Below are 13,719 nucleotides of genomic sequence, written 5' to 3'. Positions count from 1 at the left end.
AAATCGGCCACGGAAGGTCTATCCGTCTCTACTCTCTTCTCCCACCCTCCATACCCCCTCATTCCATTCCGTCCCATTCCATCCCCTTTTTCTCTTTCTCTTTTCTCGATCTGAACATACTTCGTTACCGTTCGAATCGCTCGAAGACGATAGAAACGACGAAGACGAAGACGAAGACGACTACAACTACGACTACGACTACGATTAAAACTATTACAAGTAGGATTACAATTACAACTACAACTACGACTACAATGACCAAGGACTACAACTACAACTAGGATTACGACTATACGATGACTGAAACTACGACTACGATAACTACATGACGACTAGGACTACAACTACGATTAAAACTATTACAACTAGGATTACAATTACGACTACAACTACAACTAGGATTACGACTACACGATGACTGAGACTACGACTACAACGACTACGATTACGATTAGGATTATAACTACTACTAGGACTAATACTAAGAGTAGAATTACGGCTACGATAACTATGATAAAATATAATGTGGTTCGTGTAATAGAAGAGAAGGTGGCGATCCGTAAACCTTATACTTGCTTGAATGGTTAAAAAAAGATTGCGATTAAAAAAAGAAAGAAAAAGAAATGAAAATATAAGAGAAAAATAAGATAGATGGATAGATGGATAGAGAGATAAATAAGAATGGACGGTATATACTGTTGTCGTTAATTCTATTAACGTTATATATATAAACACGTCGTATAATTTTGAACTCACGTGCTTAAGTATCTACAGGTATGCATACATAAGTGAATGTATATAAGTACGTATTTGTATTGATTCTAAAGATTTTTTTTTTTTTTAAGATTGCCACATTTATTAAAATCATTTCAAGGTCAATTTCTATGTTTCTTTTTTTTTTTATTTTATATATATTTCTTGTTTAATGGCAAAACATTTTGGGTAAAGAGAAAAAATAAAAAATAATAAAAGAAAGAAGAAAAGGAACGAATAACGTTCGTTTGAAATATTTTTTTATCTCGAACTCGAGAAAGAATTATAAAGAGGGGTTATAAAGGGTGTTAAAACACCTGCAAGGTCTACATTTAATTGACTTCCGGTCTATGTGTCCATACACATTCATGATTCACGAAACGGCAACGATTAAGTATCATCAACGAATCTTTAAGGAGAGCGATTCAAACGTTATATATGTATATATGTACGTGTGTATAGGGTGTTTCGTTTAAAACAGGCTAATAATTAAATTAGCTACTCTTTTATTCGCGATAATAAAAAAGATCTTACCTACATAATTTTAAATATTGCAATATTTAAAAGACGAATTGGACGAAGACAAGATTTTTTTTTTTATAAACATTTTTTAACGATCGTATTGTTCTTTTTTCTATAGACATTCATGTATTTTTTTTTAAATTTCTTTTTTATTTTTATTCTTATTTTTAATCTCTTCTTTGACGCATATAAAAACCATTCTATTCTCTGTTGTACAATACGTGCATTCATCCATTTGTAATAGCATAATCTTGAAATGACCTTGGACTATAAAATTTTTAAATTAACACGTAACTTACATAATTCTAAGCGAGATACCAGGTTGCGAAGATATATTTAACGAAGACATTTATAATTTTTTCTTTTTGTTTTTTTAGATATTCAAGCATTATGTTACTTTTCAAATCTTTCAGTATTACTTATTTGACAATTGAATTTTTATCCTAGATTTTTAAAATTTCTCTTTTCTTCTGGAGAAAATCTCTTCGTGAGAAACAATTCGTAACGTCAGAAAATAATTGAAGAAACGAATAACTTCTGATTCTACTGATATTAAATCTGAAATCGTCGAAAGATCTGTGTTACTTATTAGAGAAACGTATCGCGAAAGTAAATTTCATACTAATTTGAAAAATTTTGATTTCGAAGGTTGCTTAAAGTCGTTTTAAGATCATACACGTTATACTTGCACGAATGCACGATAATAAACAATAGAAAAAAATGTGCATGCGAAAAAAAAAGAAGAAAAGAAACGAGACATGAGTAACCTTGAAAAAAAAAAGTAATAAAAAGAAAAATAATGAAAAAATGACATTTATGGAAAAAAAATGTCTTCGATTCTTAATAATCATTTGAATAATCATTCGAGTTAAACAAGTAAGAAATAATTTTCTTATTCTCATCGATCGCAGGTGATGATATGTAAATAGGTCTGTTTCAAACGAAACACCCAGTACATTTATTCGATGGTAGTGTGACTCGTCGTTGAGAGTGAGAGAAAGTTTGCCCGCAGACACTTGCCTAAGGCTTCGTTCTCATCTTGTCGCAAGTTTTGAGGATGCAACAACATGGGGATAAATCGGTCAAAAGAAAGATGTGTCTTGAAAGAATAAAAGAGTAGTTTACGGAATATATCCAGGTACTTAATTCTTTTTCTTCCATTTCATTAAAGATTTTAGAAATTTAAGGCTTTACATATCCATGTACGTACGTCTAAATGAGGGAAGGGTATTGCGGGTACACACACGAAATTAATAATAATTTTTTACGAATAGAATAATTCGTTGCCGCATACAACTTATTTTAATATATAATTAACAAAGTCGTTTCGAATATGTGTACAAGTTAACGTGTAAGTATTTCGAAGAATTTTCCAACAAAAAAAAAAAAAGAAAAAATACAAAAAGTTTGTACGATTAGAATTATCGATGGCATTGAACCGTGCAGAATCGTTTTCTATGGTGTTTGCACAGTGATAATATCTTCTTTAGATATTGTCAAGAATAAATGAAAAAAATCTACCTGAGAAAGATTAAAAAAAAAAAAATGAAGAATTCATTATTTTTTTCGACTTTCCAAATATATACAATGCTTTACATGAACCATTATATAGAATAATTAACTGATTTTATTTCGAAATAAAAAAAAAAAAAGAAAAAAGAAAATGAAAAGAAAAGTATAATAAATAGCAATAATACGATATGAAAATATTTTTCATTCCATTCGTAAAAATTATCCAACGATTTATAATTCCCATTTATTCTTTATAATAAAATCATTAAGAAATATTTTATTTTTGGTACTTTATCTATTACTTTTCAAAATGACTTTATCTTAATAAGATTTTAGTGTATTTATAGATAAAGAAGTAAATTTTCATATACTTGTATATATATTATATATATGTATTTACAAGTATACAATATATAAGCGAAATACGTTTGTTGTGGTGGACATGAAGTTACTACTAACTTCTAATGGGATTAGCTACGTCCGCGATAGATTAGATTGATTAACCGAGCCAAGTCTATCCTCCTTGGTTTATCTGAAAAGAGGGACCGAAGCTTACCTGTACGTTTCTAAAGAAGATAAAACACGCGGCTCGCTGCTGTAACACGATAACAAACTACAGATAAGACGAAAAGATACGTGCCTCGAAATCGTAGAAAACACGAAAGAGAAAAATAGAGAAATAGAGAAATAGAGAGAGAGAGAGAGAGAGAGAGAGAGAGAGAGAGAGAGAGAGAGAGAGAGAGAGAGACATATCCCTTTTTCCAGATATTAGAAAATATTTTTACTAGTTAATACTTGTATTATATTATATATTAAATAATTCGATATTTAATGAAATATTTATTATATATTTTATTTAATAAAATGAATTAAATATTTCTTAGTACTTATATTATATTTGATATAATTCGATATTCAATTAAATATATATTAAATATCTATTCAATATTTTATTCAATAAAATGAATGAAATATTTCCAGTATGTATTTCCATGAATTAAATATTTCCAGTACGTATATATTTTTTTCTTCCCCCATCCTTTATTTTTTCTTTAAACTTTCTGTTAATTTCTAGAAAAAAATTCGCCTGCTTTTGGGATTGTTTTTCCTTTTTCTTTTTCTTTTTTTTTTTTAATAATTACGTACAGCAGATTATAATAAATAATGTCAATATATAAATAGATAGAAATTATTATTATTATTTTTTAAGAACAAAAAACATCAAATTAGCTTATCGATTTAATTTATTCCCTTTCGAAAAGAAACTATCATCCCGCCGTTGCTAATTACGTAAACACGTGAACCTCGTTAATTATGCAATTAAGTTCATAAGCCAACGTGATTTTTTAATTTATCATAAAAATAAAAAACCAGTCTAAGGTTGTTCTAAGTTTATATCTAGCAACGGTACCAACGTCTATTCCATTGTGGGAACAAAACGACCTTACGAACTCTCTTAGAAATCTATGCCCGAAGCATAGTAAAAGATTTCAACGCATTGTTGTAATTCACTTTGCCAGACGATGCTTTCAGTATACTTATTGTGCAACTCTAAATAAAGAAAATACGCGTGAAGTTTAACTTATCCGAACACCATTTTCTTTTTCGTCAACCATGACACTATTTCTCTCTTTTCTTTTTTTCTTTTTCTTTCTTTCCATTACGTTTCATCCTATCGAGTAATTATTAAAACGATGCGATGACGAAGATGATCAATTGATTATTGGAATCACAAGTTCGTTCTCCCACTTGACCTTGTCAAGTCTGAAATTGATGCGATTCGTATCAAAGGAATTGGGTCTGTGAATTAGATTCTTTTTTTTTTTTTTTTCTTTTCTCTTCTTCTTTATATTATATCACGTGGTAATTTCGTATTTCGCAATTTTGATACGCGGGTGTGCGAGTGTATGTATGTGTGTGTTTGTGCATACGTAGGTGTATTATATCAGAATGATATCTTGTTTTTGAATTATGTAATAATAAATTTCGTTTCGTTCAAATTACTTGTTATATTTGTTTTTTAATGGATAATACTTTATCTCTATTAAAAGTAACACATTGTCGATTTTCTTTTTATAACATCTCTCTTTCAACATTATCATCGTTTTCAATACACAATATTTTATCATAAAAATTTCTTTTCAATAACAATATATCTAATTAATATATACATGTATAAAAAAAAAAAGTTAAAAAGAAAAATACACTTATATTTTTCAATACGATTTAACATTATTTGCAATAATTTATTAAATAACTTACTAGCTTTGGTATCAACGATTGATTTTTGTAAGACAGTTTTTAAGGGGTTTAAAATGGCAAATAAGGAAACCTGCACGTTTATCCAAAGTTGCTCTCCTAACTCCTCTCTAGAAGACACGAGGATTCGTGAGAAGGATGTGTTAGCGTTTCCGTAAGTGTGTTGCGTGTGTAACGCGAGTAAGAATAGACGGACGGGAGGGTCGAACAGTGACCACCAGTCCTACCAGTCTTGTCTGGTACGTCCATTCTGAGAAACCTGCAACCAAGTTAATAGCCGATACACGCGGGAGAGTAACAAGTCCGTTGGCCTCGTCTGAAGTTGCTGCTGATGTTTGCCCCGAGATGCGTCTCCTTACGAAAAGTAGAACTGTTCCTCTCGAATTATTATATATCGATTTCTTCTTATCGATGAATTACAACAAAAGAAAAATTAACCCTTCAAAGACCCTCGTATCAATTTTTATACGAGAACGAAATTATTAGAACTGTTTCTCTCGAATTGTTATATATATATATATCGATTTCTTTTTATAAGTGAATTACAAAAAAAGAAAAATTAATCCTTTAAAGACCTTCGTATCAATTTTTATACGAGAACGAAATTATTAGAACTGTTTCTCTCGAATTGTTATATATCGATTTCTTTTTATAAGTGAATTACAAAAAAAGAAAAATTAATCCTTCAAAGACCTTCGTATCAATTTTTATACGAGGACGACATTATTAGAACTGTTTCTCTCGAATTGTTATATATCCCTTTCTTCTTATCGATGAATTACAAACAAACACAAAAAAAGAACTAATCCTTCAGTATCGCTGATCGTCTATTAAATTTTATATTAGAAAGAAATCAAAATAAAAAGAAAGTTTTCTTTTCAAAAATTATTGTAAAAACTTCCCTCTTCAAAATTATTAAATAGATCAACATTCGTCTTACTCTATCTCTCTCTTCTCTCTTTCTATATCTTTATATACGTATGTATAAAGAGAGAAAAAGATGGATAGACAGATAGAGAGAGAGAAAAAAAATGAATGAACCGTGCACAGGAAACGTAATCACAATACTCGTAAAATATACTACGTTACGGTCTGAAAGGTAAGCGTCAATCATCGACATGCGATTGGTTGCAACAGGTGGCTGCCCTACAACCGCATACATAAACTCGTCGCTATCTTTCATACACCTATACACATTTAAAATAATAAGTTCTTCATGGAGCACTGTCTCATGCTACGGAAAGTTGAAAACGGAAGTATAGCGTTCCACTTTATAGTGCCAACCGATGAGTATCGACCTCGGTTTCCTAATTTCTCTGTTCTTTCATGTCTCTCTGTTTCTCTCTCTGTCTCTTTCTTTTTCTCGTTCTTTCACTCTCTTTCTTTTTTTATCAAATTTCTATTGTCGTACGAACACATCCGCTCGAAAGTTTTCTAAATTTATATATATATTATATATATATAATAATAAGTATAATATATCTTGTATATATATATATCTTATATTAATATATACAATATTACAACATTAGTAGTATAATAATTAATAATATATATAATATATCTTATATAACAAATGTAATATCTTTCTTTATATATATATATATATTCTATATATATATAGAGTTAATATGTGCTTTACAATTACGAGTAAAAGAAAATATTAGCAGTAAAATTAGGTCAAACAAATTGAAAGTTATAGACTTGCTTTCATAGAGAAGTTTAATGTTTAATGTGAATTATATATATGTTTGAAATATGTATTATGTATACACATACATACATTCGTTTAAAGTCAAATGCTAATTCGAGAGAATGTATTTCAAATGGGAAAAAATTTCCCGCATTCAATTGTTCTCCTCTTACGATCTTACAATTGTGGTTTGGATGTTCATATATTATATATATACATATATATATATATGTACGCACTGCGTATATATGTATGTACGTATTTATGTACATATATATTATCTGTAGAGTGACTCAGTATGGAGAAAGTAATTTTCATCGAATAGTCTACGGAAAATAAAAAATCGAAAAAGCTGTTTTTCATTTAATTTCTTTTTCTTTTTTTTTCTTTTTAATTGCCCTATTAAAAATAACGTAATCATTGATAATATTTTTAAGTTATAATTAGTGATATTAGTTATTACGATTGTTGTTAATAAAGATAACGTTCCTTTATTATCCACTTTACGTCTCCTTTTTTTATTTTATTTCTTCTTTGTTTATTTGTTTAACAGAGTTAATAAGAAAACAATTATGTTAAAGATGTTTTAAGAGATGGTTAATAATATTTTTAATTTATTCGTGATATTAACTATTATATAAATCTTGTTGAAAAAAAATATAAAGATAACGTTCCTTTCACGTTTATTTTACGTCTCTTCTATATTTATCTTAGTTTTTTCTTTTCAAATTGTTTAATAAGAAATGATTAGGTGTATATATATTCTTTTATATTTAATGATAATTATTATATGATAGTTGTTAAAAAATATAAAAAGATATACGTTAAAAAAGAATATAGAAAAATATAAAAAATGTAGTCTCCTTATCGTCTATTTTAATTTTCCATTCAATTTCCTTTACGATTAGTTCAATAGAGTTGAAAAAGAAAAAAAATTGTGTTAAAGACGTAAAAAATAATTAATAACGATTCGTATTTTTAACTTATCTGATATTAATTGTTACGTAAAAAAAAAAAAAAGAAAAAAAAGAAAATAAAAAAAACATGATTATTATGATTAATTATTAACATTAATTATGTCAACAAAAAAAAAGTGGAAGAAATAGAAAAAAGAAGTAAAGATCGTCCATTTTATCTGGTCAACGAATTCACGATAAAGAGAACACGGATGATCAAAATGGTCTACAGATTTGAGGACTGTCGGAGAAAGTTCTGAAGTAAGTAGAGACCTCTCTTCAATCGCACCTCTGATAATGCTCCTCGGCACGCGATTCAAGCGGTTTGAATCGTTTCGATCATTCGAACACGAACGATTCTTCGAACGACTAAATCGCGAACGAGTTTTCTACGAGATAAAGGAGAACGTGCGCTAGAAACCTTCCAAGTACGTTCTCGAATATCAATAAAATAATCACCATAAGAAATTAAAAATTTGTATGTATATTATGTTTACGTGAGTATTATATTTGATGGTTCATTAAAAATTATGAAATTAACGTCATCTACGTTAGCATCTTTGATCATAAAGATGAAAATATCTTTGATTACTTTTTTTTTTTTTTTTTTAATAATCTTCAATATAATATATAATATATATAATATAATATGTATATGATATATACATTTATTTCGTAAAATAATATTTCGATATTTATTATTTGATTATAACATATACATATATATATATTAAAGAAGTAAAACTTAATTAATTATTATATCCAAGATAGGATTGAGAAATAAAATAATAATATAATATTATTACGTTGTGTTGTTATAACATTAACATAAAAATTTAAAATACAATTTAGCAAAAGATAGAAGCAACTGAGCCCAGTCGTCGTCGTCATCGTCGTCATCGTCGTTGTCGTCGTCGTCGTCGTGTACCGTCTTACAAATAAAGCAACGAGAAACCGGTTTTCGTTAGATATAAATTATACGTAATGCACTTGAAGCGTTTAAATCTGTCCGTACACAGTTTATATTCACTTACTGGAGGAAGAGAAGGAGGACCTACTTTTCGAATTTTTTTTCTCTTTTTTTTTCTTTTTTTTTCGTTTCTTTTTTTTTCAGGCATCGACAATAATCTTTAACGGTTTAATCTGACAAAAAAAGAAGAAGAAGAAGAAGAAAAAAGGAAAGAGTTTTCAGAGTTTAAACGGTTATATAAAAATCGAAATTTTAATTCGATTGAACGTTGGAACTTTTAAAATAAAAAGAAAAAAAGAAAAAAGAAGAAAAACGAAATATAATTTGTGAAACTTTCTCTACTTTCCTGACATTATCTATTTATATATAAATATATATATACATATATATATATATATTTAATTACATGCCGTACATAACCTATAAATTTATCTAACAATCATTCAACTTATATCACCAATCAAGTCACATATCTGATTCGAATATGGATTAATCGAAGTGGTTTCTCGTTTACAATGGGATAAGCGATATTATATATTTACGATCGTTATTTAAACATCGTCAATCGAGTACTACGATAAATATTACGATATTTTTACATACATCGTTGATATCAACGATGGATTTTTTCGAACGATAAATGTCAAAACGAATAAATAATCAAAAAAATTAAACACGCACGCACATATATTACTAATAAATAATAATGAAATTATATAAATATTTACTATATAAATATATACACAATATGTATATATATATATATATACACACACACAAAAAACATGATATTCACATATAAAATATATACACATATGAAAAATAGAAAAATATCTTTAAATCGTTATTCATCGTCGAGTGAGAAAGAAAAAATAAAAAAAATAGTATATGAAAAAATGAAGAGTAGTGAGGAATGAGAAAATGAAGAAATGAGGAACAAGGGTGACGGATGAAGGGTGAAGGGTGAAGGGTGAGGGGTGAAGAAAAGGATTCAAAGTGGAGAATCTCAAAGACGACTCACCAAGAACGGAGAGGCTGAGACCCGAGCCAGGGCGAGGCGATCTGTGCCTGTCTGGGGGCGCCATGGCGATGATCTCTCTCTTTCTCTTTCTCTCTCTCTCTCTCTCTCTCTTTCTTTCTTTCTCTTTCTCTCTCTTTCTTTCTTTCTTTCTTTCTTTCGGACGACGAAGCAGTTTCAATCCAGTAACGCGTTCCTTTCCTTCATCGCAGTAGCACACAACACAACTTATCTCTTTTCTCAAACGCACACATATATGTATATATTACATATGCACAGTTAGTCCCCCCACCCCTCCACCCTCCTATCCCGAAGAAAATAATAATCGTCGGGACCGTTGGTAGTTTGTCCTTCCTCGATTGTATTGGTTCGCCCGTGAAAACCTTTCGATTTACTCAATTTCACGTATCAGATTACGTACGACGAATAGAACGATACGAATAGTTTTATTTTGAAAGTTAACGAACATTTTTCACGTTTTCTTTAATCTCTCTCTCTCTCTCTTTCTCTTTCTCTCCGTCCGTCTGTCTCCTGCGAGCGAGCTTGCCGTTCACATATACTTCGATTATTAAATCACAGTTAGAAGGGAAAGAGAGAAAAAAAAAGAAAAGGGAGAAAAGTGGAAATTCGAATAAAATTGACACCGCACGACGCACCGACGATTTTTCATTCGAGAGAGAGAGAGAGAGATGAAAAGTGAAAAAAAGAAGGAAAAAAGAACGAACGAGAGAACGAGACGCACCGTACGACGTTCAGGCGCGCACTGCCGTCCAAGCGTAATAGTATCGTGACGGGGATTGGTTGGCACTCGTTCCAACGTTCGTGCGTCTTCGACTATCTTCGCCAATGCGCCGTACCTACACCGTACATTTTTCTTTCGACCCGGCGTAGTGCCGCGAACGTTGAGGGAGCCAACTACAGAAGACAACTTCGACTCTTATATCGCACTCCTATGTATATATATATATATATATATATGTGTACATATATCGTATGTAAATATATATATATATATATATATGATGTACGTATGTATGATGTATGTATGGATGTGATGTATATATGTATGTACGCATGTACCTTATTCTATTTACGAATTTCTTTTCTCCTTTTCTTTTCTTTTTCTTTTTTTTTTTTCTTAAATCTTTTCAACGTACTCACATACATATGTTATACGTACATACGTATATATGTAACTCGTTCGCGCGTGGACTCATCCAACGAATCGAATCGAACATCGTGAACGTTCTTGGCATGCTTTTCTCATCCTCTTCTTTCTCCTCCTTCACCTCCTCTTTCTCCTCATCCTCCTTTTACTTCTCCCATTTCTTTCCTTTCTTTCCTTCTTCCTTTCTTTCTCTTTCTTTCTTTCTTTCTTTTGTTCTGTTTTCTTTTTTTTTTTTAATTTAATTTTCTTTTCTTTTTCCTTTTTACGAACCGTAGAATACGTAGGTACGTATGTATTTACTGCATACGAATAAAGTAAAATACCGTGAAACGGATTAAAAGTATATTCTTTTATTTCGATTCCTCTCGAATCGTACGATTTATCACGACAATGTGATCGTTCTTCTGGGATCGTTCGTGACGTTCTCGAACCTCGATTACGTACCGCGAAAGCAATGAGATCGCTCGTGCTTCGTATACGTGTATAAATGCGCGCGTGCATAAGATAGAAAAAGATAACAAAATACGTCGTAATATTGCGAACGAACGGAGAAAGAAAAGAGAGTAATAATAATTGAAAAAGAGAGTGCGAGCCAATAGAGAGAGAGAGAGAGAGAGAGAGAGAGAGAGAGAGAGAGAGAAGAAACGAAAATTAAAGAAAAAAACAGAAACAAACGAACGAACGAACGAACGAACAAGGAAAAAAAACAGAGAAGAAGAAAGGTAATGCGAAGTAAGGACGGAATAAAAAATCTCGTAAAAAAAGTAACGAAACTAGTAAGCAGAGAATAGTATCGATATTTAAGGCGTAGATGTAATGTTATATAATATTATTAGTATTTACTATATTACTATTACTATATTAAAATATACAATTATATATATATATATATAATATGTACGTATGTATATATACATATACATTAAAGCGACGCGACATTACAAATCCATCCATCCATACATACATCCATATATACAGATATTGTGTTGTGTGTGTGATACATATAAATACGTACGTATGTATATGTATATTAAAATCAAACATTTACACGTTCATAGATAACTCGTACATACTTCATACATAATTACACATAGATACACACGCATATACATACATTCATATATACATTACACATAGATACGTATCATACATTCATACATACATGAACATATATATATATACACATCATACATTCATACATACATTACACATATACATACATTCATATATACATACACAGACGTTGCACCTTTCCACGTAGGCCAGTGCAGCGGATGCGGGTGGGCGGACCGGGATCCAAGTCTGCACCGGTGCAACCCAAGGCAAGACCCACGCAAAACGAACATCGGTAATTAAACGAGCACCTCGCTCGAGTCTCACTCCCTCTCACCCTTCCTTCTTCTCACACTCTTTCTCTCTCCCTCTCTCTTTCTCTCACTCTCTCTCTCTCTCTCTTCTCTACCTTTTACTTCCACTCATCCCCCTCATCTTCCTACAGTGAGAGTAGCCTTTCTTAAACGGTCTTCGATCCTCGTCGAATGGCCGATATTTGAGTACGTATACATATACATATATATATAAGTATATGTGTGTTTAACTTCGTAATAATATAGTTCAATGTATACGTACGATCAATTCTGTTGGATATGTATATATATATATGTACGTATGTGTTAACTTTGTAATAACATAGTTCTATGTCACGTACGATCAACTCTGTTTGTTTGCGTACGTGTGTTCCTCTTACGAGGTCGAGATTGTTTTCTTTTTTCCTTCTATTACTCTGGTATCTTTTGAATTTTCTTCTTGCTTTGTTTTGGTTTTTTCTTTTTCGATACTACAAGATTGTACGTGTTACGATTTGGTGATTAGTATGGACGTAGGACGGAGAAGGAATAGTACGCAAATCGTATGTATCACAGTCGTCGCGATATATTTCTTGTTCTTTCGATCAAATGCATTCAAAAGTGAGAATGCAACGGAGTGTGTCCAAAGCCGGTCCTTATACGGGTTCGTACGATTCGTAAGACGGGATATTTGGTGTTTAAAAAGAAGAAAGAAAAGAAGACATCTTTGTTGGTTATGTTCTCTGTAGAAAGATCGACATTGTTCAGGTATGATCATCGACAAATATAATATTTCGCGTGATTATGTGGTGCGTGTGCGTGTAGTGTATGTAATATATATATAATATATATGTATAATATGTATATATATATATCCCTATATATATCGCTATATATATACGGAGAGAGAGAGAGAGAGAGAGAGAGAGAGAGAGAGAGAGAGAGAAGATAGTAGAAATAATTAATTTTAAGATATGAACAATATTTTAGCACGAATATTAGTATACGTTTCATTATCGTTAATGCGCAATTAGACTATAAACGCAAAAAGTAATAAAAGTAAAATATAATCGTAAAAAATAAACGTTAATACGTAGTACGAGTTAGAATATTATTGTGTGAGGTTAGATTGATAAAATATTACTTGTTAAATTATTATATATATATATATGTATGTTGTTAAACGATTTATATATAACTATTATAATATAAAATCGAATCTCCATCATATTTACCGTTCGTTCATTGCTAATTTAAACTGCGAAGATTTTTCCGATGATGTCATCAACAAATACGATGTTTCAAGCAAAGAAGAAAGAAAGAGAGGCAGAAACAGAGAGATAATAGTAATAATTAATTTTAACTTATGAACAATCGAAAAATCTACTATTATTACATTTAATTAACAGATATAAAATATCGATCGTTAGACTAATTAAACATAACCTATTTAATACATAACTAATCGATATCGATAAAATATACTACATTTGAAGTATATACTTTTATTTTCCGTAATACA

At 30.4% G+C, this 13,719-nt stretch overlaps 1 protein-coding gene across 3 annotated transcripts in view; it reads right to left on the bottom strand.

Annotated features, from left to right (window-relative positions):
• LOC127071335 (protein TANC2) overlaps positions 1-13,719 on the bottom strand; it is a 48,429-nt gene that overhangs the window by 16,308 nt on the left and 18,402 nt on the right. The window contains exon 1 of one of the 3 annotated variants that reach the window (XM_051010484.1): positions 9,687-10,471. The exons of the other annotated variants lie outside the window; for them this stretch is intronic. Coding sequence (XP_050866441.1) covers positions 9,687-9,750 — 64 coding nt within the window. The 5' untranslated portion in view covers positions 9,751-10,471. Of the gene's footprint in view, positions 1-9,686; positions 10,472-13,719 lie in introns of those variants that run through there. 3 annotated transcript variants of the gene reach the window in all.

The sequence above is a fragment of the Vespula vulgaris genome, chromosome 21, assembly GCF_905475345.1.
Source record: "Vespula vulgaris chromosome 21, iyVesVulg1.1, whole genome shotgun sequence".
NCBI classification, from domain to species: Eukaryota; Metazoa; Arthropoda; class Insecta; order Hymenoptera; family Vespidae; genus Vespula; species Vespula vulgaris.
This window is presented reverse-complemented; position numbering and strand designations above follow the sequence as displayed.